The 26,858-nt window shown below is 40.0% G+C and overlaps 2 protein-coding genes and 1 long non-coding RNA gene across 4 annotated transcripts in view; 1 reads left to right on the top strand and 2 right to left on the bottom strand.

Annotated features, from left to right (window-relative positions):
* LOC144002387 (uncharacterized) overlaps window positions 1-26,858 on the top strand; it is a 258,898-nt gene that overhangs the window by 96,933 nt on the left and 135,107 nt on the right. The window lies entirely within an intron of this gene.
* ccnf (cyclin F) overlaps window positions 1-26,858 on the bottom strand; it is a 64,663-nt gene that overhangs the window by 19,943 nt on the left and 17,862 nt on the right. The window contains exons 1-7 of one of the 2 annotated variants that reach the window (XM_077497294.1): window positions 4,303-4,569; window positions 3,430-3,581; window positions 3,168-3,274; window positions 3,019-3,086; window positions 1,352-1,548; window positions 333-386; window positions 59-163 (exon numbers count right to left, since the gene is read on the bottom strand). In XM_077497294.1, coding sequence (XP_077353420.1) covers window positions 59-163; window positions 333-386; window positions 1,352-1,548; window positions 3,019-3,086; window positions 3,168-3,274; window positions 3,430-3,581; window positions 4,303-4,315 — 696 coding nt within the window. In that variant the 5' untranslated portion in view covers window positions 4,316-4,569. Of the gene's footprint in view, window positions 1-58; window positions 164-332; window positions 387-1,351; window positions 1,549-3,018; window positions 3,087-3,167; window positions 3,275-3,429; window positions 3,582-4,302; window positions 4,570-26,858 lie in introns of those variants that run through there. The other variant, XM_077497285.1, reaches the window with a different exon arrangement.
* On the bottom strand, window positions 12,190-17,548 carry LOC144002361 (transmembrane protein 100). The gene has a single exon (XM_077497557.1). It carries the CDS (start codon window positions 17,312-17,314, stop codon window positions 16,946-16,948), a length of 369 nt encoding a protein of 122 aa, XP_077353683.1. The 5' UTR covers window positions 17,315-17,548; the 3' UTR covers window positions 12,190-16,945.

Genomic DNA, 26,858 nt, shown 5'->3' with positions numbered 1-26,858 from the left:
CATGTATTTTAAGTGCCTGTGAAACAGAAAATTCACTGTCAGAGTAGTGAAAACTCACAGCAGCTTTGCGGTTGTGCTCCCAAACAAGATAGGAGCTCTGCAAACAACCCCAACGTGAAGACTCTTCCAACATGGATACGGCTTCAGCATGTTTGTCATCCTCCTAGAGAAAGATGGGAGCATGGAGCATCACTCACAAAATTCAAAGTCTTTAGCTCTGATACTGATCTAATTAGAAGTGCTTTGTCATGCCTGCAATTTCTTTGAATGAACTGGAAGGCCAATAGATACTGCACTGACCACACCTGGACAGAGAGTGATGTAAGACTCACCTCAAACAGCTGTAACACTCTTGCCAAGCAGTACAACAATGGGCCCTTCTTCTCCTGGGAAAACAAAGATGAAAGGAAAAAAACAAAACACTTAAACCCTTTTAAAAAAAAAAAAACTAAACTATTTAAAAATAAATAAATAAATAAATATATATATATATATAAATCGTAAAGAAATTCAGAAATTAAACCAGCAGAAAATTTGATTAACAAAAAGATTACAATCTAAATGCAGATTTTAAATTGTATTTAATTAAATCACTCTTAAATAAATGGTTAATTGAGTGCACTTACATATATTTGTTATATTTGTCATTTATCGATAAATTGTTTTTCCATACTCAACTGCTTTGAGATTTACACAGTACACCAGTGTAACAGTCATTTAAATTAAAATGTAATACCACACCACAGAAAGCCTATTTGAATGAATGTTGTTCCTCACTTTATATCATTCAAATATCAATAAACCCCTTAAATTATACATCCTTCTCTTAATTTAAAGAAATTCTGAATACAAACAGATAGGCTATCCACTACACACACAAAAAAAAAAAACATTCCCAGTGTCTTCAAACACACAATATCCATCAATTTTAAAATACCAGATCCTATAAATATTAGTTAGTTTTCTCTGTAATTATTCTAATAACCTTTTTTTTTTCTGTAATTTACCGTAATAATTGCTGCGATTGGCTGGCAACCAGTTCAGGGTGTACCCCGCCTACTGCCCAAAGACAGCTGGGATAGGCTCCAGCACCCCCAGCGACCCTTGTGAGGAGCAAGCGATTAAGAAAATGGATGGATGGATGGATGGATGGAATAATTGTGTCTATATTTCTTTTATATGCATTTCCCCAAACTTAAGCAAATATGACGTGCGGCAACTCGTTCAATTTCATTACCATTAAGTTTTATATCACATTTTATTGCACTTCATGTTGTAACTTTCGGTGCACAGGCGTAAAGACAAGACCCCCTGTCTACAACTTTATGGCCGCACACTTTCCAAAACCCACCTTGTTATCGTTGCACTCGGCCTTGAGGCGTTCAAAGACGACCGCCTTGCAGCAGCTGCTAGTGGGTGACCACGGCGGCCTGATGAACAGCCAGCTGAAGGGGTCAGTGGTGGGGGAGCGTAGGCTCTCGGTGAGGCTGAAGAAGCGAGAGGCTTTCCGCCCGCACACATCCGCGCGGCCCTCGTCGCTCAGTAGCGCTGTTGCGGGGAATACCGTTATCTCAACCTCTTAATCTGTAGCAGGCACCACATAAGATGAACAAGATCCGTGACGCTGGTTGACTTCCATATTTTTTCCCATTAAATCGTATGCCTGTCTTCTTAATGTGTAACTGTATTTTTCTTAACCTTTGTATGTTTTTGTTGTTGTTTTGTTTTTTTGCTTGTCTTGTTTGTTTTTTGTTTTTTTGAAGAGTGGACCATGAGTACGGAATAAAATTGAATTGAATTGAATTTACATGATCTCATGTCATGCAGTAAAATGGATTTAAGTTCTGTTTCACTAAAGATACTTTCCCCAGGAACATTTGGGATTACAGTGTTCCCTCGCTATAACGCGGTTCACTTTCTGCAGTCTCGCTGATTTGAGTGAAATTTTGCATGCATTTTTTTTAAATAGTAATGGATGTATTTTATAAGAAAAATCATGGTTTGAACATTGAGAATGTTTAAACGAGAGAAACGTGAGAAAATGTAAATGCCTCAATGAGAAAAGTGTATAAATTGTGTGGTGAGGGGTTTTAGAGGCAAAATATTCATAATAAATGTAAAACATAAAGCTAACTACTACGCGGATTTCATTTATTGTGGGTATTTTTGGAACCTAACCCCAGCGGAAAACGAGGGAACACTGTACACAGTGGATCTTAGCAATTGATGGTTGAATTCCAAGTTTTTTTTTCATCATGGCTGAAGCCCAGACTACACCACTTTTAGGGTACAGTGTTCCTTCATTTTCCGCTGGGTTTAGGTTCCAAAACATACCCGCAATAAATGAAATCCGCGAAGTAGTTAACTTTATGTTTTACATTTATTATAAATGTTTGTTCATTATAAATGTTTAAAACCTCTCATCACACAGTTTATACACTTTTCTCATTGAGGCATTTACTTTTTCTCACATTTCTCTCGTTTAAACATTCTAAACGCTCAAACCTTCATAAATTTGATAAAATTGGTACATTACTGTAAAAAAAATAATAATAATGCATGCAAAATTGCACCCAAAAAAAAATCAAAAAAAAAAATCTGTGAAACAGCGAGGTCCACGACACGTAAACCGCGTTATAGCGAGGGAACACTGTATTTCACTGTAATGTTTATTGTTATTATATAAAACAAGCCTCGCAATAAATGGCTTAACTAAGTTATGCTGGAGGGACATTTAGTCAAACTCTAACTTGTAGCACTTTTGGAGTGTTCCACTGTAATTTGTTGTCATAAGACAACTCAACAGATGAGCCACTATTTTCATACTATTTTTGATTGAACCACCAAGTTTTGCTTGAGGAATATTTTCACAGAAAATTTTGTAAAGGGTTAATAAACATTTTTGTTTTTACAGTGACAGTTTGGTCCAGGAGTAGATTCTTTAATAATTGATCATAGAATGGAAAACATTTATTTTCAATTTGACCAGCGTCACAGAACAAATTGCATTTAACTTACGTCCTTCGTTGTACAAATAAGCAATCCCTAACTTGACGGCCGCTTCAAAATTCCCTTTTTCTGCCGCTCTGTGAAAGACATATTTGTTAAGGTAAGAAACAGAAAACACATACAAATTGTCAACTAATTACTGATATTTTTGTTTTTACCTTTCAAATAACCATAAATTTTCAGGGGAGGGCCAAGTGTCTCTGAAGCTGGCCCGGGCCCAAACACTGGCGTGGTTGTCAACAATGTCACGTAGCTGCGAGTGAACCTGCAACCAAGACAGCTTCATTTAGTCAACACAGGGGCAATTAACAAAGACGCTGAAGCGCAACAAATGTGGGTGCCACAGCGAAGAATGTGCATGTGAAAAGTGGCGTGGAGTTGTCAAGTGTGTGTTGAAGAATGATCATGATGATGACTCACAGCCCTGACAGACAGTAGGTCTTCAGCAGAGAAGTACTGGAACACATAGAGAAGGACCTCCTCAGGCAGACTCAGCAAGGTGATGTTTGGCGTGCGCAGGCGAACCCTCTTTCGAACCGGGACGGAGTAACATTTTGGGCAATGGCAGTGGACTGATGACAAAAAAAGGCAGTGGCAAGTCAGAACATTTCCATGGTTTGATTTCAAAATGTAGTCCAATCACCAGAAAAATACATATTCACAAAAATGTTACATATTATTCCCCTGTCTTACTGTTATTTTATCATTGCATATTTTAGTTGCATCTTAGTGTAATTTTTACTTTGTAGAAAAATTTCATTTGACTGCATCATACAATTTCCCCCATTCTTAAAGTTTACGTGGGGCAAAGCAGGCAGTTTGTCACGTTTACGAACACATTCACAAGCAGCGATAACAGCCTATTGTGACACCTCATTAAACCACCAATTTTAATTATATTGAATAATGAGATTAAGATTTAAAACTATTTAAACAAAACATCCTAAACTGACTGTGTAGAGTGGATTGGTAGCTCGCTGGCGAGTTCAACAAGTCAGCTCAAATGAGCGCCCAAATTTCCCTCCTGTGGCTCGAGTGGTATGAATTTTCAACTTTAAATTAAAGTTCCACGCTGTCCAACACACCTGGTGTACTTTCAGATTATTTAAACGCTGAACAGATCCGATGGTTTTAAAAAATACTGAGACCAATAAGTTAATATCCACTATTTAGCCTGTATATCGAGCTAACAGTGCTAACTCTGTCAAATAGTAACATTTTCTTAATAGACGTCTTTCCCATGTACGAGCTACAACACATATCTATAAGAGGTTAATTAATTAAAACACTTACCACCGGCTTTCATTGCAAGTGTACTCGATGTACAGTATCTTAAATCCTCTCACCGGCGAACTTTACAGCGTTCAGGCAGCAATTTAAACCTCACGTCGAAGTCGGCTACAGTGTCAAATTTAAAACTATTTGGGGTAGCGTAATTGTAGTCAAATTACACTCTCTGTTCCAAGTTGGAGCAACACTATCAACTAATGTTTGAAATTGTTGGCCGAATTCAAATCTCACCAATGCACCATGAGTCCTTCCTTGCTGGGTACGCCTCGAAGCTCCCTAGTACCGCCCACGCGGACTGTTTAAACACTGCATTTGATTTGATTGGTCGTACACAGACCCACCATGATTGGCTGGCGGTGGCCACAAACGGTCCTATTGGCTGGAGTTTTATAAACTATAAAACACCCCATCAGGATTGGATAAAGGGGTTGCGATTCGAAGTACGCGCTCGTCAATAAGGGCATACTATTGGTTGACCTGATTATCAAGAACGCCCACTCACAAATAGCACTGAGGATTGTGGGACACGTAGTTGTGTAAAATCATGTACAATTTAAAGGTACGACATTTAAAGAGAAACACACACATTTGGTAAGCTCGTAATGTAAAGTTGGAATTTAAAAATTTCAACCAAGTTTATAAAAAAAAAAAAAATGTACTGATTGATTCCTGAACACAAAACAAGTACAGAGTGCAGAGCAAGGTTAGCAAAGCAAAATTCTGACAGTATAATTAGGTCACAACTGACACAATGGCCTAAGTAAGCAAAACAAATTCATAATCAGCTAACTACAACTGGGTTTTTTTTTCAGCATGGTCACAGAATTTTTGAGTGCCAGAATCTGATGGTTTTCGGGTTGATAATAATGTAAAAATTATTGTTAAGAATATGCTCATTCATACAGATTTTTTCATTCTCAGGGCATTGAATCAGTCTACAACAAGAATCGATTCAAATGCCTTGTGAGTAAAAAAACAAACAAACAAACAAACAAACAAACAAACAATATATTTTTTTTTGGCATGGACAAGTAATAGATTGCTTGTTGCTTGCTCAAATCTGCTGGGTCATCATTGTCACTGAAATGTTGACGTTCCATTCCCCAATATCACTGCGGTCCCTGCCTTTGCGCCTTTTAAGACACCAAGATATCAATCACTCACTCATTAAATCAAAAATCACCTCTGTGGTAACTAGAAAAATGTACAAATCATACGAGTAACTCTGCGGCATCACCTGATGAAGTTAGAACAAGAAATATGCAAGTACAGTTTTTTTTTTTTTTTTTTTTTTCCTATGCTAATGTACAAACTTTGCATAATGTTTCAATGGCTTACAAACATGAAAATGAACGTTTCTGAACACCTACACCTAGTATACTACTGTATTTTAATCTTGGTCATGACTGGAAAACTAAGTATAATTTGTGTATAATTTATGGTTACTTAACTTAGTGACCCCACATGAGGAAGCAGGTGACAGAGGCAATGAAATCTCCCTCTCAGGAAGAAATAATCCAATACTATGTGTCATGTTGATGCTTTTGAAGAACAATGCGGTTATCTCCCTATAAGACTATGATTATGAATTATTATCTTAGTCCAACATGTAATTAACGCCACACCATGTTGTGTGATCCAATTGTCTTGTAACTCAGTAAAAGTGCCCTCAGCTGGAGCAGAGGCTGTGACATTCATAGTGGATGTAGCCACTGTTTCCATGGAAACCCCACCCAGAGGACTCAATAAAACACCAAGTGACCAGTAAATGGCTCAGGAGAAATGGCATCAATCGGCACATCTAACCACAGATTAGAATAATCGCACCCAGAGAATAAAAACATCCACGCTTAATGATTTATAGAAAAGTAGCTGCATTGTTTTATTTTTTGTTTTGCTCTCTTTGAATCATTGATGTCGGGTCATGACTGTAACTTCCTCAACACACTCATCATGTGTTACCAAAGGTGAGCAAAACTAGTTTATCCCCCTAAAAATCGTTTCAGTGCATCTACAAAATATTACTAGGCCCATAATGAAAAAACAAAAAAGGAAAATCAGAATGACATGTTACAATTTGAAAGGGTACAAGAGTAAAGTTGTAAAATTATGTGAATGAAGACATATTTTGTAAAAAAATAAATAAAATAAAAAAATAAAAAATAAAAATAGAATAAATAAATAAATAAAATAATAGTTTTTTCCTAATACATAAAAATATATTAAGGCTGCACTGAAAACAATTAATAAAAATTAATCAACAAATAGTAAAAATTGCAGTAAAGTTGCAAAATTACTGAATGAAGTTACATTTTGTTGGAAGCATTTGAACCCCCAAGACTTTTGTAATTAGGGTTGGGAATCTTTGACTCTCTCACGATTCAATTCGATTGCGATTTTTGGGTCTACTATTTGATTCAGAATTCAGATTCAGATTTTTTCGATTCTCGATTCAAACGATTTTCAATTCAAAATTATTTGATTGACAAATGATTTCTGCTTCAATTTACATATATGCAAAAAATTGTCATGATCTACTCCAGCCTGCTTTGCAAAACAAAATGACAAATACAGACATTGAAGTGTCTTTTTTTTTTTTTTAAACATTTAGTAATTTCGTATTGTAAGTGCCTTTTTCCACTAAAACAGCATGTTGGCTAAAACTGCCTTTTCCCCTTCTTCTTCATTTCTAATTTAAATGAAATTGATATTTGGATATTAAATATCGATCTTAATAAATGAGATTCTTGATTCTTTTATGAATCGATATTTTTGGCACACCCCTATTTGTAATGCATGAAAAAAAAATAACATTGTTGTAATATAAAAGTTACTATTCTATCTAATTAAGGTCCTAAAAAGCTCAATTTGAAACATTGATTTTTTTTATTGATTTTTTTTGGTAGGGATGTTCACAACCACTTTTTTTTTTAGACCGATAAGAAGTTTTCACCTCTTCAGTGAAAAATAATTTTATTAAAATAATTTCATAAAATCATAAAATATGACCACCTATTCATAATGTCCTTATCTTCTTCTTCTTCTTTCGACTTTTCCCTTCAGGGGCCGCCACAGCGAATCAGTTGCCTCCATCTAACTCTGTCCTCTGCATCCTCTGCTCTCACAACAACTACCTTCATGTCCTCTTTAATTACATTCAAAAAACTCCTTTTTGGTATTCCTCTCGATCTTCTGCCTGCCATTTGGAAACTCAGCATCCTTCTGCCAATATACTCTCTCTCCTCTGGACATGTCCAAACCATCTAAGTCTGGCCTCTCTGACTTTATCTCCAAAGCTTCTAATGTGCTGTCCCTCTGATGTACTCATTCCTGATCCTATCCAACCTGGTCACTCCCAAAGAGAACCTCAGCATCTTCATCTCTGCCACCTCCAGCTCTGCCTCCTGTCTTTTTCTCAGTGGCACTGTCTCCAGACCAAACAACATTGCTGGTCTCGCCACAGTTTTATAAACCTTTCCTTTCATTTTAGCTGAAACTCTTCTTTCACACATCACACCTGACACTTTTCTCCACCCGCTCCAGCCTGCCTGCACACGCTTCTTCACTTCTATTCCACACTCTCCACTGCTCTGGACTGTTGACCCTAAATACTTAAACTCCTCCACCTTCTTGGTTTCTTCTCCCTGTAACCTCACTCTTCCACTTGGGTCCCTCTCATTCACGCACAGATACTCCGTCTTGCTACGGCTAACCTTCATTCCCCTCCTTTCCAGGGCAAACCTCCACGCTTCTAGCTTCTCCTCCACCTGTTCCCTGCTCTCACTACAGATCACTATGTCATCTGCAAACATCATAGTCCATGGGGATTCCTGTCTAACCTCATCTGTCATCCTGTCCATTACCATTGCGAACAAGAAGGGGATCAGAGCTGATCCCTGATGTAGTCCCACCTCCACCTTGAACTCCTCCGTCACACCTACAGCACACCTCACCACTGTCTTACAGTCCTCATACATGTCCTGCACCACTTGAACATACTTCTCCGCCACTCCAGACTTCCTCATACAAAACCACAGTTCCTCTCTGGGCACCCTGTCATAAGCTTTCTCCAGGTCAACAAAGACACAATGCAGCTCCTTCTGACCTTCTCTATACTTTTCAATCAACATCCTCAAAGCAAATACTGCATCTGTCGTACTCTTATTTGGCATGAAACCATACTGCTGCTAACAAATGTTCACATCTGCCCTCAGTCTAGCTTCCACTACTCTTTCCCATAGTTTCATTGTGTGGCTCATCAGCTTTATTCCTCTGTAGTTGCCACAATTCTGCACGTCTCACTTGTTCTTAAAAATGGGCACCAGCACACTTCTCCTCCATTCCTCAGGCATTTTCTCACTATCTAAGATCCTGTTGAACAACCCAGTCAGAAATTCTACTGCTACCTCTCCTAGACACTTCCATACCTCCACAGGTATATCATCAGGACCGAGTGCCTTTCCACTCTTCATCCTCTTCAATACCCTTCTCACTTCATCCTTACTAATCTTTGCTACTTCCTGGTCCACAACAGTCGCCCCTTCTACTCTTCGTTCTCTCTCATTTTCCTCATTCATCAACTCTTCAAAGTACTCTTTCCATCTTCCCATCACACCGCTGGCATCTGTCAACACTCTTCCATCCCTATCCTTTATTAACCTAACCTGCTGCACATCCTTCCCATCGCTATCTCTTTTCCTTGCCAACCTGTATAGATCAGTCTCTCCCTCCTTACTGTCCAACCTAGCATACAAGTCATCGTAAGCCTCTTGTTTGGCCTTTGCCACTTCTACTTTCACCTTACGCTGTATTTCCCTGTACTCCTTTCTACTTTCTTCAGTCTTCTCAGTGTCCCACTTCTTCTTAGCTAACATCTTTCTCTGTATCCACTTCTGCACCTCCTCATTCCACCACCAAGTCTCCTTATCTCCTTTCCTTCCAGATGACACACCAAGGACTGTCCTACCTGTCTGCCTGATCAAATTTGCTGTAGTTGTCCAGTCATCTGGGAGCACATCCTCACCACCCAGAGCCTTTCTCAACTCCTTTCTGAAAGCCATACAACACTCTTCCTTTTTCAGCTTCCACCATTTCGTCCTCGGCTCTGCGCTTGGCCTCTTTGTCTTCCTCACCACCAGAGTCATCCTACACACAACCATCCTATGCTGTCTGGCTACACTCTCACCTACCACTACTTTGCAGTCGCTGATCTCCTTCAAATTACACCGTCTACACAAGATGTAGTCTACCTGTGTACTTCTACCTCCACTCTTGTAGGTCACCCTATGTTTCTGCCTCTTCTGGAAGAAAGTATTCACAACAGCCATTTCCATCCTTTTTGCAAAATCAACCACCAGCTGTCCTTCTGCGTTCCTCTCCTGGATACCAAACCTGCCCATCACCTCCTCATCTCCTCTGTTTCCTGCACCAACATGTCCATTGAAGTCTGCACCAATGACAACTCTCTCACTTCTAGGGATGCTCTGCATCATTTCATCAAGTTCCAACCAAAAGTTCTCCTTCTCCTCCAGCTCACATCCTACCTGAGGTGCATACCCACTAACAACGTTGATCATCACACCTTCGATTCCTAACTTCAGGCTCATGACCCTATCTGACACTCTTTTGACCTCCAGGACGTTCTTAACAAACTCCTCCTTTACGATAATTCCTACTCCATTTCTCTTCCTATTTATCCCATGATAAAACAAATTGAAACCAGCTCCTAAACTTCTAGCTTTGCTCCCTTTCCACCTGGTCTCCTGAACACACAGTATGTCCACCTTCCTCCTCTGCATCATGTCAACCAGCTCTCTACCTTTTCCTGTCATACTCCCAACATTCAAAGTCCCTACTCTAAGTCCTAGACTAGTGGTTTTCCTCTTCTCTTTCTTCCTACGAACACACCTTCCTCCTCTCCTTCTTCGACCAACAGTAGTCCAATTTCCACCGGCACCCTGTAGGTCAACAGCACCGATGGCGGTCGTTGTTAACCCGGGCCCCGACCGATCCGGTATCGAAGTCATATATTTGATTCGCATGTTTGTTTTGGCCAAAGTTTTACGTCGGATGCCCTTCCTGACACAACCCTCTGTATTTATCCGGGCTTGGGACCGGCACAAGAAGAGCCCCTCGCGGCTACATTCATAATGTCCTTATAATTCTTGATTTTACTAACCCTTTGTTAAAATAATATGGTGTGAAATGACACTAGCATAATCAATTTAAAAACTTGAAAATCAAAATGACAGCATGAACATAAATAAAAAAATAAGGCATCTTGTAGGGGAAATGTAGTTGTGTTCAAGTACACACCCTAAATGTAACTTTCTGACTGATAAGGCCAAATTCCTCTTCAGCTTCCCCTTGAAGGTTTCCTGGGCCAAAATAAAGACTGTTATTTGAAACCCTTGACTGATCCAACACCAAATCTCTGTGCCGTTCTTTCTCCATCCACTTCAAACATCTTTCTAGATTGCGTGAAATCAAATATCGTTGACTGCCAAGTCCGGGGAAAGAGGCGGAGATGGACAGCCGGATGAGATGCTCCCACATCTTGTTTCCTGTCATCTGTGCTGAGGCCTGCAAAGCAACTAACCACTTCCACCACATGTGCTCCGTGGCCCTGTTAGCCTCCGCACCCACTTTGCTCAAACATAAACATCACACATACTGACACTCACACGCAGCTGTTTCCCAGCACTAGTGTTTAGTGTTCATTTCAGGGAAAACTTAAAAGTAAAACTAAGGTGTATTATGGTCACATACCATATGAAACCTCCTTATTTCTCTATGATACACCTGACAATCTCTTACAGCACAATAATTTGCTATGGCGGAATCACATTTTATTTAAAGGTACAGTGTCTATTGTTTAGGGACATCGAGTGGTGAACTAATAGAATGCAATGACTTACTGTGTGCGTGCATGAAATTTTTTTTGGGTCCCCACAATATCTGCAAGCACCACCAGGGCTCACTATATTTGTGAAGTTCTCCTTCGGGTAGCCGTAGCAGAAAGATGGCAGCCTCCTGTAAGTCGTGGTGCAACCGATGTAATATAATTAGCGATTAAAAAATGTATTTAAATGTTTTGTCACTAGGTAGGTTGAATAGTTTTACTCTTTTAAACAGACAGTGTGTGTGTAAGGTCACATGGCCAGGTCACTCTTGGAACGGAGATTATATATATATATATATATATATATATATATATATATATATATATATATATATATATATATATATATATATATACACACGTTGATGTGATAACTTTTTTTTTTTTTTGCACATTATTGAACTCAATAAATGACTTTTAAAATGAATTATTAGCATTAATTTTACAACCTGCCCCTTTAAAATAGTAAAACTATTCAACCTGGTAATTCAAAGTTTAAATCAAAATTTAGACATTCCTAATTTTTAAATAATAAATAAATAAATAAATAAATAAGAACGTTAAATAAAGTAAAACTACACACTCTCTGACACACACGATCACAAAACTTGGAGAGTTCATATGTTATTCAATATTTTAACACTGCTAAAAGTTATACAAGTGTGATATAAAATACCTGACGACTGTACAGGTACTCTAAAACTAAAGTGAACGTACTCACCCTTCAAAAATGTCTCACAGACATGCGACAGTAATGCTCATTTTCACACTAGTGGTTAGTGTCATAATAACCTTTATTTATGTGACATTTATGTGAGCATTGGCTTGGTAAAATCTTAAACGTAACATTCTGGAAATGTTGTTATGCTAAAAAAAAAATAAAATAAAAAAATGAAATTTCACCATAACCTGCCAGGCTGTTACAGACTAACGTCAGATTTACAACACAAGGGTTAACAAGTCTAATAAAGTGCTTCTGAATCGTACTCGTATGCTTGTATAGTTAATCCGTTTCCACCACTATACCGTATTTATGCTGGTGGCCTAAAATAAAAAAGGCACAAACCAAAACAATTTTTAAATGTTCATTCAAAGCAAAGAAAATGAGGACAGGTGTTTTGTTGAACATTTATTTACTCCATTGTAAAATGTACATCTACGTAGAAATATACTGTACGAATAAAGTTTTCACATACAAGAACAAACATTTCCACTAATAGCAAAAGCAGACAACATGGCTGTTCTTGGGGCCAAACGTAAAGCCCTGCAGTGTCCCCCCCACTTACACACATACAGCACAGAGGTAGATTTTCCCTTCATTTTCATGTTTAAAGGCAGAAGGGAAAACAAAAACGAACAATATCTGCTCACTTTGTCATCGGTGTTAAGTGCATCATGGCAACACCATGGCACAGATTAGTTAGAAATTATTTTTTTTAAAACAAACAAACAAAAAAACAAACCAGTACGTGTGTGTTAGGTTTTAACAACATATTTGTCTACATTCACAAATACTGTACAACTGCATTATGGAGAGCAGGATACACACATAACAATTTTTAACATCTAAACCGATTTTTAAAAAGTGAGCGGCCTTACATGACATCTGTTGTTGTACCGAGACTGAATGTGAAAGCCAGCATGGTGCCAAAGTGCATCCAGACTGCTGCAAAGTACAAAGTAGTTTACAATTGTAAATACAGTTGTTCACTGAGCAGATCAGGGAGGGAAAAAAAATCACTCACCAAATGATTATCGCTCATGATAATCTTTTAGAGATTTTTGAGTATCTGATGTTTGTTGACTAAAGGGAAAATGCTTAAATTTAGCCCAATTGATGGTATGTTTGTAACACACCTGACATGTCCTTTTGATTAAGTTAACTCAAACGCTATATAAATAAAGATGACTTGACTTGTATGAAATACACGCAGATAAAATGGTTTGATCAGGAACAATTTTCAATTCAACTCGACGGACATGTTTCACGAAAATCCCCAATTTTTATAGCACGACGTCATTTCCCTCCTGATTCATTCTCTGACAATCTGTATAAGCAAAAGCACATTAAAATGCATATTTAGCTGCAAAAGAAAAACATATATGAACATGGGCTGACTTTGGCATTGTATCTGCTACGTCTGGATGCATACACACCTTGGATCTGCGACAGCCAGGCAGGGCAGATTAACAGGAAGCGATCAATGGTTTTCAATGATAAAAGGGGGGTGTCAAGCTTGGTTTGCATACATTCAAAACATTGTACTTTCCTTTTGTGTGATTCGTACTATAGTACGCACACAACATGGAGAAATCATATTTTGCTCATAATTCAGATGAAACGTGTGCACGAAATACACATAATTAATATGATACCCAATTGGAACACCCAGGCAAACAAAAAGGATACACCTTCACTAGAATCTGCAATATGCAATGGCCTTCAAATGACTTCTGATTGAGTTGTATCAACAATTTTTGTTGTCTTGCATTTAGGCACAAATTTATATAGGCCTATGCTTGATGTAATGATAAAAAAATCAATCATACTATCACTGTTCATCATATAAGCTTTAACCCCGGCCTCTATAGGTGCACCCGAGTCAGGAACCGGAATCATATCAATATTAATTTGTATATTTTGTGCACATTATACCAACTTTGTGACCACAAATTATGCTTTGTGCGCACTGTGCATGTTCCACCTATCTTTTGGCCACAACTGAATACATGATTGCCGCAAATTTCAATTTTGTGTGCATTTTATATTGAAATTATGCTAACAATAACAAACTAAATCTGTATCAATGGGGATACTTTAAGGCAACAATAAACTCTGACTTCTGCATTGGTTAATATGGAACAAAGCATGGCTACATTCATTTGCAGTGTTTACTATAGGGAACAGTTGTTTTTTTATTGAGGGCACACAGAAAAAAAAAAGTTATGTTTTGAGAAAAAAGTCCAAGGGTCCTATTTTCGTAGATAGGAAGTGTATGCGCTCAATGTAAAAACTGGCGCATTTTCATTTTTGTGCCGGAGCAAGTGTAGTTTATGTGTTTGGGAATTTGGCAGAACGTTCAGGCGGAGCGAGGGTGTTTTCTATTACACGATCCTGGCGCACCTGATGAATTGGTGGCAGAAAATAGACTAGACCTTAGACCAGTTAAAAGCAGGTCTAAGTTATGGTGGAGGTGGTGTAACAGGATTTTGGTGGATTTGATCGAAGCAAGGGCAGTCAGAGTCTGCGCTTGCCGATATGTGTAGTGGATGTCATCGCATTTCATTCATAAATATGACAACAGCTGACTGACAGCAGAACAACTATGGGTTTGTGTGTGGATCTGTGTGGGTGTGTGCGTGTGGGGGTCACACAGGCGCACAATTGTGGGTGGAAGGCGGTCTCCAAGTATCCACTTCACAGTGACCAACTTTATAACGACCATAAGTGGAGATTTTCTTATGACCGTATGGTACGAACGAATTTCCTGCATGGACTCCAGCGAGTCTGTTTTGCTTCCACCTTCTGCTAACCGTGCACCCCTTCTGCATTGAATTTAAAGAGGAGTTGCTTGGATTGTCCAGGAATCTACGGTAGTGACTAGTGGGCTGTGTTCACTCTCACAAAGGCCCAAAACGCAAACGCACATTTCTAGCAGCGCTTGTCTATGAAAATACCAAAAACAACACCCATGCACACAGTTAGACTGGGCTGTGTGCAAGACTTGCTCTGGGCATGAAAAAGGGCCCCAAGTGTTGCTAGAAAAATTATACAACCACACTAGTCATCAGAAGTAAAAAAATAAAAAATAAATCTTGATTAAAACGTCAAATTAAAATTATTTACTTGCATTCCTGAACAGAAAAAAAAAGTGGTTTAGTGGTTGAATGTTATGCTACACTTTGGGCTTATTAAAGTGAAATCAGTTTTACTGTCAGTTCAAGGTAAAACACTGAATTGAAAAGAAAACACATTAAAGATGGTCACCTCAAATGGTGGCCTAATACACAACGTTAATCACTGCACGGATTTTTTCTTCATAAACATTTGACCTCTATGACCACATTTCCATCCTGTTATTTTAATTGCAATTGGCACGGGATTTTTTTTTTGCATGTATTTTCATGACCTGCGATACACGATTAGAAAATAACAGATTTCTAGATGGTGTGTGCTGGACTGCTATGTTAATAATGTGACACATTTAAAACCAATAGGAGGTAGCGTTTTATCGTCAAGTCAGCATGTTCACCTTTGTTGAATTAAAAAAAAAAAAAATTACATCGATTTGTATTTCTGAACTCACCTATGGTCATGAGCAGAGCTGGGCACTTCTGTTACTCGTCTTTTCCTGACGATGACCACACTGATCTTTTGGTGAGTGCACATTGACGCAAAGCCTCCAACAAATAAACAGCACTGTCTGAAGCACGTTTATGTTCGTCGATTGGGGTGAGTACGTACAATCCCTTTCATTCTGTGCATTTATGCGAGGCTTCACGTCATAAAGCATTCGACGAATATGAGGAAGCACTCGACGAAAGGTGCATCGTTGATGGGAATTGACCATGAACGGAAGTGCCCAGCTTTGGTCATGATGAGTTTGGAACAGTGAGTGAAAAAATACGATCCTGGACACAAACAACCAACACCAGTTCCCACTACAGTGCTACATTGACTGCCGCTCAAAGGGAAAAGGACTCATTATGCGACAGGAGGGGCCTGGAGCTAGCTTATTTGGACAAGTCTGTTCCTTTTCAATGAATCGTCTTCAGCTGTGAAAACGATTAGGGATCAAGTAATGTGATATGTCCAGATACAGATGGGGTGGATGAAAAAGTGCCTGGGAAAGAGGTGTGAGGGTGAGCGCAAGGGCAAGTGGGGCATGAGTTCATATGGAAACATACGAATGTGACAGAGCCTTTTTCCATGTGTGCTTGGTCAAGGCACGAAGCGGGAGGGGCTTCTAGCGGAGCGGGATCAGTCACGGTCCCAGTTATGGCATGTGTCCTTCAGTAATCCTGGTCTGACTTGTGTGGAGTTGAGGTACCCCGCGCGCAGACCTTCCGTCATTCCGTCCTCCATTTGGGGGCTTTCCTTGTGCAAATATGTGTGTTCCTTGGTAAGAAAGTCCTGGAAACTCTTATTTTGAGCACTTGAGCGCGTCGTCCACACAGATACCATCGGGATCCTCGCGGACTCAAGTTCCACTCTCTCGTTGCATAAAAAAGCCCCCCCAACACATTGCTGCGGTGTCACAGGACGAGGGAGTGACGGCGTGCGCTGACGTGTGTCCGCTGCTCTTTCGGCCCGCATATCGGGTTGCCGTCTTCAGGCCTCGCTCCTGCCCTCTCGGACAGTCACCTGTCCCGGGGTGGGAGGAATACCATGACTGACGCGCCCGCTGACGCCAGCAGTGACTCTGGCCCGGCTTCTGCATAGTGAGGGAAGTCTGCCAGTGTGCGTAAACATGCACACGGTGTGCCGTGCATATCTGGTATGTCTTCTTGGAGGTTGTTTTGACACCGGACGCCTGCTTCCTGATGATAAAAAAGCACGTGAGACACGGCAAATCCCTCCTTTTCCAGATTAAACAGATCTGGAGTGTCTGTTTATCAGTCATCACAGAATCTGGGAGAGTAGAGGGACTACTGCAAATGCAGGTGTAGCGCTGGCTACTTGAGTCAACTCCCCAAAATCCCTTTTTGAAGTTCTGACAACACTTCCCCCCCTCCACATAAATTTCACAGCGGACACTGCTCCGTAGCGAACGAGCCTCCTTCTTTCTTTTTCCTCCTCTTCTTCTTGTGGACGGTCCAGCAGACGGTGGCCGTCAGCAGAAGCAACAGCCCCGTGACCAGCAGTACCAGTGACACCACCTTGGTCTGGGGCAGGTCGTTATAGGCGTAGGTAACCCCCGTCCCAGCCACGCCGATCACCAAAGAGATGATTCCAAAGGGGAAGATGCAGCGGTACCAAGACTTCTCCATGCCACCCGTGGCCTGGGACAGACGCTCCAGGGAGGAGAGCACCTCAGGGACTTTGGTGCCTTCGGCTTCCAAGGACTGGCCCTCTTGCGGTTGGCACGCAAGGGGTCCTGTGGTGCAGCCCATCCTCGCTGCAGGGGAAGGTGAATCTTCGTTTGAAACCCTTTGTACACCAGAAAGAAGAAGTCCAAACAGAGCGACAAGATATCTACAGACTGGAGCAGGAGAAGCTTTCTGACTAAGTTGGCCCTAAAACAACACTCACGTTTTCCTCTTCCCTTTGTGACTGTCTCTCTGCACAGTGGCTGCTGTGACTCTGAGGCAGCACATTGTGCACTGGGACTGAGCGCAGTAATGAGGCACATATAAAACAGCGTTGGGAGGAGGAGGAGGTTTGGGGAAGTCCGAGTGCTCCCATTGGTGTTCTTTTGCGTGACGTTGGGCCACTCTTAATCTGGAAAGACGGGGGGTGGGGGTGGGATGAAAAGCAGGAAAAGAGAGACTTAACAGCTCGCTCTTTCTCCTGCATCTCCTCATCAATACCTCACAATTGTAGTATTTTCAGTGTTATTCACTAGGAAAAAAAAAAGTCAGAAGTCAACTGCCGTGTGTAGAATCCCTTCTTTGTTGTAAATTTGACACGCACTGCGCCATTCTGTAATTACAAAGGTGTGTCACCACCACAAGAAAATTCACTACTGATGCACCAAAGGGGACATGTGGACATCTGCCCACACTTTCCTTTAATGAGGGCGCCTCGACATGGAGACATGGTCAAAACACCAAGCAGATGTCTTTGAATGCACACATGCTACTAACCATTCCTGCACATGATAATATTAAACTGCCCCCCTCCTTTTCCACCTACAGTACTCACATAAACACCAGTGATGCCAGGTCTTGTTGAATGAAAGGCAAAGGGAGTAGGAAACGCTAGGATTTCATAAAATCAACTTTTCACTAGCCTTGCTACTTTTTTGTATCTCCCTATATGACTATATGTCTCTCTGATTTTGATCAACTACATTCTCTCCATTTGTCTGGTCGGCATGTGTTCCTTGGAGAAGACAGAATAACACTATGCAAGACTTGGTCTATTGTTGCTACAACTATGTGGGAATGAGCAGCAAATGCGTGTTTGGGTATAATAAAACCACACAGTTCAACAAGATCCATCCATTCACCTAATTTCTATCGCACCTAGCCTCATTATAGTCATGGAAGACCTGGAGTCTATCCCTGACAAATTTAGCAGGTACACTCTGGACTGGTCGTTAGTCAATCGCAGATTAGTATATATAGACAAAACAACCATTTGAACTCACATCCAGTCTCTTTAGAATGTGGCAGGAAGCTAACCTGGCAATAGCCAGATTGATATTACGCTTCACTCAAGGGACTTCTCCGCAATATCCATCTGGTACTTCTCCACGGTAATTTGCTCGGGAAAAGAGGGACATTCTGTACAATAATTCGAGCTGATTGGATGATGCGGCACTGCATACGTTTGTTTTAACCAATTACAGCCACGAATGAAAATTTAGTCTTCGTTCTTGTCGAAAGGGGGTAAAGCCCAACATCTTACCAGCTAGAAATTCACAAAGCGTCTCTCGCTGTTCAACATTCAACAAGGAAACGGTGAGTAATTCTGCAAGAACAGAAGTAATTGTAGCGTCCATTCGTCCACGTTAAGTTTGTTTGTTAGCCCCGGCGTCGGCGCTGGCTTCCTGGTTTCGTCACAGTTGCATATCCCGCCCCCAAACACAATGTCGAGATCCGTGGAAATCAACGAGAGCGGTACAAGATGTATTCTCTGGAGTTTTTTAACTCACAAATACCGCGAGAATTCATCTTGAGAGAGCAAAGGTCAACAGGAAGCCGCAGCACCCAGAGAAAATTCATACTAGTGGAACATGCAACCTCCAAAAATAGGCTAAGATTCCTACGCCGAACCTACCTTTGAACCTGTGTTCTTTTGATACAGTGGTCATTAGATGGTACCTAATATTGCGGCCGGTGAGTGGATAGTGTTTTATAAGACTGAAAATTCGAGCAAAATGAATTAAGGGTTAAGAATTACAGGAAGTAGCATGACTTTGGATCTCTCGTCATGATTAGATAAAAGGACGCCTGCTCCTCAAGACCCACATTACGAGATAATTGGATACCTAATATTCTCATATGTATGCCAACCATGCCTCCATTAGTGTAAGATCCTCTAAGATACAGTACGCTCTTTTCCCGTAAGATACAGTATTGTCTTTTCCCTTCTGTGAAAGGAGAACGCCTTGCTCAGGAGAATGCTGGAAATGGAAATAAAGAATACAGCACACCCAAATGCCGTTGAACAGATGAACATAGTGACTAAGCGGCCAAAGCTGTTGCTCCAAAGGAGAAATCGAGAGGAGGAGAAGCGAAACAAAGCAGGGAAAGGGAAGAGAGGAATGTTTTTGTGAGCACTGGAGGAGAAAACAACATGTTCAAGAACAAGCAGAGATTCCTGGGGGAGCATTTGAGATTCTGTGGATTTTCTTTTAGCCTCTGTTAAGTAGGAAATGTGTCATCCCCCGCTGCCCCCTTTTCTAAGAGTGACTATGTATACATGCAGTCAATGACTCTTTCAAAACCTTAAAGGAAGGCACCTTTAATTTTACATGTATGGCTTGATTGGCAGTAAATAGTTAGTTTAGCTATGAAACATGCATAAGAGCTGAAGAATACACCCCAATATTGATTTATTTAACTTTTTTCAACATAGAAGTACTTCCGTGTTGGAACGCCCTCAAGTGGTGACGTAACAAGTGTGTATACTCGCTTGGCGAACAGTAGTTCACGCAGACAGAACGACGAGGAAGACACAAACGTCACTTATGCCTTACTGTATTGCAAAATTTTGCAAGGTGTCGTCAAGGAAAAACCCGCGAGGTGCACACTGGTATGTTATCCCCCAAAAAAAGGCTATTTGCGTAGACAATGGCTTGCTAAGTGCTGTCGACCTCCCGGCAAGGACAAGCAGGCGCGGACGTTATGTTTTATTAGCTCGTAAGTTGTTTATACTTCACAAATTGACCATGTTCATAATCTTATTTTAACAAAAAATTTATAGAATGTGGATTAGTGTCATTATCATCGGCATGTGCGACGTACTACATTTGTGTTCTGTCCCGCTGTTCTTCCTGTGGTGCATTCCAGTTTCATTTGCATTTCTATTAATTTCGTTCGGATCCAAACCATTGATAACAAGCCTAGGTAACGGTGTCTCGCATTTCCTTACTTCATTCTGTCTATAAATAAACACGGTTAATACACAACCTTCTTGCAAGCTTTCGTTTACATCATCGGGACGCTACGCAAAAAAAGAAAAGAAAAAAAACAGCTAGGGGAGGTTGGGCGCTGTAACGACGATACATATAATTTTACTATTTTTTCTTTTTCCTGAAATAGTTCGTCAGTTCCACACGTTTTGCATTGCTCGGCTGTGTGTCACTTTACCTGTTGGATATTGGCTCCTCCAGACTTTTCTTCTTCACATCTTTCATTGCAACCAAAGCTATCCTGAGAATGTCTATTTAGTAGGGGTGTTAAAAAAAATCGATTCGGCGATATATCGCGATACTACATCGCGCGATTCTCGAATCGATTCAATAATAGGCAAAATCGATTTTTTTTTTTTTTTTTTTTTTAAGGATTCACACCTTCAGCATGGAAGAATGTTATATGAACGGAACATTAAGCCTTAATATTTTATTTTAATGCTGTTTAAACATGAAACAGATTACAACCTCTATAAGACTGAAATTTCAGATAAATAAATAAAACATTTTCATATAAATCTTACACTCTACAAGCTTACTGATTAGTATTTTCTAAATTTGAATGAAAAAAATCGCAACAATCGACTTATAAATTCGTATCGGGATTAATCGGTATCGAATCGAATCGTGACCTGTGAATCGTGATACGAATCGAATCGTCAGGTACGAGGCAATTCACACCCCTACTATTTAGTATTGCCATGTTGAATGTCTGATGTTCCAGGATGCAGTTGAGATTGTCCGCAAGGAACCGATCCTCGAGTTTTTTCATTTCCAGACAGCACACATTCATTAGCGGATTGTCCATTCCTGTGCAGCTCCCGCACGAGCACCGCTCACCCACCGCCTTATTCACTCGTTCATTAAAGTTTATTTTGTGCCCGAAAAGACCATCTGGCGCCACAACTTTCACATCCATGGCAGACTTTCCTTCGGTAGGGTTATTTTGTCGTGTTGGCTCGAAGCGATAAGGTTTACTCCTTCCGGGTTTGACGCTAGATGCACGGCTGCGTTTCATAGTGCTTCCGTCGTGTAGCGTTTACACACTAGTGACGTAAACATCCGGGTTATTTAGTCACGTGTAACAAACATGCCGGCGTTAGATTCATTTCAACATCGGTTTAAAAGTTATTAAATGTACATAAAAAAATAATCACGTTACCAAATTAATTATTGAAAAAGTAGCAACCTTTTGCTGCTAAAAATGGATGAATAAGTAAAGTGTTCCTTTAATATTGGGACTATTCGGGTTTTGAAAGGCCATGTAAACACGCGCAAAAACCTGAAAATACTCTTATTTGGGTTTTTAAAACCTATTAAGGGCATTTAAAAAACTTAACAAGAGGCCCTAGGTTACCTGTTTTCTAACCTAAAAATGTGTCATATAAACGGGTATCAGGATACCTCCATTGAACAGAACATTTTTTTGTGTTCTGCGCATGCTCTATTTGCAAGGAATCCTACAGTCGAGCAACTACTTGTATGTAGCGACCATCTTATGTTGCCATTTGCTAAGCGAGCCCAACTTGAACATTGATTATGTTGCAGCATTTTCATGTTAGTTTCTGTCTATGGTGAAAATGCCAGTGTATATGTACACATATATAACGCTCTAGGTTTATATAATTCCGTGCGTCTGGCACGCGACACACAGGAAATGCACAAGGTAAACAGAGAAAGCAGACGCAGTACAGCAGCACATTTTTGGAGCAAGGGGGAAACTTACCACTTTATTAGTGTGGTGAGTGATATATGAATGTCTCCGTTATGTCAACTGGTAACTTATGTTGTATGTGGTGTCTTCACACTTTTCTACTCTTAATAACCCTTGTTGAGACGACTGGTCTTGGAATAAATGTCACGAAAAAGCCAAAGAAATTTTTTCTAAATCACTGATAAGATTTACTGCTTGGCTTCACTATTCAAGAGTAAACTTAAAACTTTAAAACTTACCTTTATGATAAAGCTTACTTTCAGGAATAACTCAGACTTGTACTTGCTCATCAGTTGTGCTGCCATAGGCCTAGATGGATGGGGATCAGCTTCTTGATGCACTGAACTTCCTCTCTTTTTGCCATTAGAATTTTCTTTTTTTTTGGTGTTCCTATTTCATTGTTTTCTGACACTATCCTTCTTATCGCATCACCAACAATGCAGTACTAACTTGTTTTTTATTTATTTTTGTCTTTCCTTGTCTCGTGCCGCCATCATGGAATTATTATTGTTGTTTGTACAACTGTTGTTGTTGCCCATTGTTATCTCATCTCTCCCCCAGCTGCTCAACCCCTCTTTCTAAAACCATCCTGGCGAAAGTCAACTCACACAGCCTGGGTTCTTTTTGAGTACGGGCGTATATGAGAACCTGGACTCACGATGGCCTCTTGCGGCTGAAGTCAAAAGCAGCCATCTTGTGTTGCCACTGTTACTGACAACTTCTGGTCATTTTTTTGCTAAAAACATTTATTATACACACTACCGTTCAAACGTTTGGAGTCACCAAGAAATGTGTGTCATTTTCGCTTCAGAGACAGATTGACAATGCTGCAGAGAAATCAGTGTATTCCAGTTAGGCGCACTTTGTGGCAACACAAGATGGCTTCACTTCTCGCTATGGCGAGTAGGCGGCATGAGCAGTTTTCTTTTTCAGTCCATGCTTTTCATGGAGTTTTCTTTTCCTCTGGCTCCAAGTACTTGCTCGAGTGGTACAGTAATTTTTTTTTTTAATGTATTTTTTTTTTTTAATTTAATGTTATGAGGACATCGTCGACATTTTTTTTCTTTCTCTTTTCTAAATATATGTATATTAGGGCTGTCAAACTTAAAGCATTAATAGATTAATTAATCACAGAAAATAGTTGCATTAATCACGTATTAACGCATATTAATCGCACTACTTTTTTGGACCGCACTTGAGCCTTGAACGTAACCGCGGATGGTTACATTGAAGGCTGCGCACGTCAGTGATTAGGTCAATGCACGGCATTTCCTATGCCTGTTGTTCCAAAATGAGCGGGATGACTCCAGTTGGTGTGCTCGGTGGTAAATTTCGCTTTAAAAAACACCCCGACGGGACTTTAGATAAAACAAAACTTGTATTTAATTAATTAATAATTGCTGAATTGCACCCAGTTGATATGATGCTGTTATGTTTTGAGCAATACACGCATGCATGCAATTGCGGACATGTATTTAATCAATATTTGCAAATGACATTCAGATAATAAAATGCATTAATGTCAAAATATTATGGTATTTTGTATTTTATATTCCGCAAGTCATTTAGCTGATTAATCGTGATTAATCAAAATTAAAAAGTGTGATTAATCAGATTAAAAATTTGAATCGTTTGTCGGCACTAATATATATATATATATATATATATATATATATATATACATTTTATGTTCGTCTAATTAATTTTGAAAAAAAAAAAAAAAAATATATATATATATATATATATATATATATATATATATATATATATATATATATATATATACACATATATATATATATACACATATATATATATATATTTTATTTTATTTTATTTTTTTAAGCATATATTTTTTGGCTTTTTTTTTTAGCCTTTAATCGACAGGACAGCTGAAGAGGTGATAGGAAACAGGAGAGAGAATGAATGACCTGCAGGAAGGGGCCGCACAGCCCAGGAATCAAACCGGGGTCACCTGCTTCGAGCACACGCCTCTATGGTGCGGGTTTTCAACGCAGTGAGCTAACCATCACCCCAATTACTTGCATAATTTAGAATGAAAAATAAAAATGACCACACTAGTTCACAAATTCTGAATGTCACACAAACATTTATTAAATGGTTTACTTTAGTGCATGTATTTATGTTTATTGCTCTTTAATGTAACCATCCATTGTCAAGCTAAAAATTAATAGTGTGATTAATCTGTGTTAACACATGATTAATATGATATTTTGTTGTCATTAATCAATGAGTTCATGCTTTAACTTTGACAACACCTGTACATATGTCACTGTGGAGCAGAAACATCCTGTCTAAATTTGATGCATTTCACATTTTCTCACATTTCTACACTATTGGTCATACCCCACATGGGTCTGTTATTATTATTTAATTTATTCATTTTTAAAAATGAAATTATGAACCAGTCTAAAGTGTTGAAAATGACTTGCTCACTTTGACAATGCAATGTTATTGGCCCAACATGCATGCATGCATGCATGCATCCATCCATCCATCCATCCATCCATCTATCCATCCTCTTAACCGCTAGCTCCTCACAAGGGTCGCGGGGGTGCTGGAGCCTATCCCAGCTGGCTTCGGGCAGTAGGAGGGGTACACCCTGAACTGTTTGCCAGCCAATCGCAGGGCTCAACATGCATGCAGGTTTATTTTAGTGAACTGAAAAGGTTTGGAGATGTGAGGATTCTGTTAGTCTCGGACATCAAGGAAATACAGTATACTGTATTATATGAGGAGTGTGGTTCTTGACCTGATCAATGTGTACATTGCCTTGTGGTAACTTATGTTGTCACTTGGCATTATGCAAACAAAACTGACTTGACTTTGGGCGTGACGTGGGGTATACCAGTTACTTGTGAGAAGCATTCACACTCACACCAAGCATGTCATTTTTTTTTCATTGGCCTTTATTGCAGTCATGTTAAACCCGATGAACAACCACCTTGCAAAATGTGGCCAAGGCACTGTTATTTGACAAATTAGCATTTCTGTTGATAGCTAAATTGTTGCCCAATGTGACATGGGAAACAAGTGCCTTCCTCCCTGGAAAATAAGGACATTGGGAAATGCATCAGTGCATGGAGGAGAGGTCTGACTTTTTCTTATTAAGCCTGTGCAACCATGTTGTGTCTTGAGTGCTTTTATTGATTAAGACTCACTTACCAGAACATTTGAACTTCAGCTCTTTTCCTCCCGCTCACCCACAGGGGAAGTGTTGGCATTTCTGGATCGTAGCATACGGCCAAGCAGCTCCCCATGTGTATCATCTCAGCCTTGGTGTGTTCAGTAGGCCTCGAACACCCACATCCTGCTGTGTGAACTCAGAGCCACCTGTCGCCTCGTCTGTTAAGGTCGACGCCATCCATGGGCACGAGCCCATAAGACCTCCCACAAGACTTCGTACTCATACTCCCCTCACTTTGAGCTGAGTTTCTCTACATCAGAGATGGCGAATGAATTAAGGTTCGGTATTTTGAACATGCAAATATATTGACGTGGTGGTGGTGTGACTCAGTGGTAGAGTGGTTGTCTCCCAACCCAGAGGTTGTGGGTTTTATCCATGCCATTGTGACCACGTCAAAGTATCTTTGAGAAAGTTTCTCCTGATGCTGCGTCATCAGTAGTTGAATGTAAACTGCTTTGAGGGCCTTGTAAGGTTGAAAAGCGCTATATAAATGAAGTACCATTTACCAGGTATTTTATGCCGCTTTTCCATTAGTCCCGCACAGCACGCTACCATATCACACCACACGCAACCACACTACACACTACACTGCCTCCATTGCTTTTCCATTACAGGAGGCGCGCGGCGGGAAGTGGGTGGGATCATTTGAGCTGTCTATGCCAAGCTTGAACGCCCGCAGTGCATGCGGATCTGCCGTAACATTTCACGAGCGGCAAGTTGCGCCAACATTGAACGAAGCTATTTCTATATGGAGAGTTCTGCTGCTGGAGCTCTCATTCAAGTGAACGGGAACACACGACCAGCCAGCGTTGTGCACTTTCGATTTTTTTTTTTTTTTAAACCATAAACATTACAAATCCATCCACAAGCACCTTTTAAATTGTAAATACCACAGCTTTTTTCTTTTGCAATATTATCCCACCGTATCTTGGTGTGACAGCAGCGAATAAACTGGACTCAATTAATACAGTCTAAATCACTCAAAGTGCCTTGCTTATAATCTCTAAAAACTGTACGCAAATGGCACCAAAATATATGTGGACATATCTACTGATGCCCACTTCAACCTCTCAAAATATCACAATGGTAAGCTTCTCCAATAGCTGTAAATAGGGTGCTTAATTTTTTTCTCTTTCACAAAGGCTCATTTTTCTTTGATAGTAACAATAAATTAGATTTATATAGAGACACCCAGTGATGCTTTTGTGCTGAATAAACCTCCAGCAAGGATAAGAAGTGGCAGAACTGCCAGCGGCAACCAGAAGTCCCAGCCAGTGTTTGTGACGTATTTTAACCTGAACTACAAACACTGAAAATTTCCCTAGTTGTGTGCAATTTTCTGTAACTAAAAAAATACATAGCATCACAGTCGTGATTCACTGACCAGACTTTGTTGCACTGGTTCCGTTCTCACTTAATGCGAATGGTTGTGCA

This window comes from Festucalex cinctus, chromosome 1, assembly GCF_051991245.1.
Source record: "Festucalex cinctus isolate MCC-2025b chromosome 1, RoL_Fcin_1.0, whole genome shotgun sequence".
Taxonomy (NCBI): Eukaryota; Metazoa; Chordata; class Actinopteri; order Syngnathiformes; family Syngnathidae; genus Festucalex; species Festucalex cinctus.
The sequence above is the reverse complement of the archived record's forward strand: the minus strand, read 5'-3'. Positions and strand labels throughout refer to the sequence as shown.

Coding starts and splice junctions, on each gene's coding strand:
- LOC144002361 (XM_077497557.1), bottom strand. CDS start 17,314: ATGGGCTGCACCACAGGACCCCTTGCGTGCCAACCGCAAGAGGGCCAG.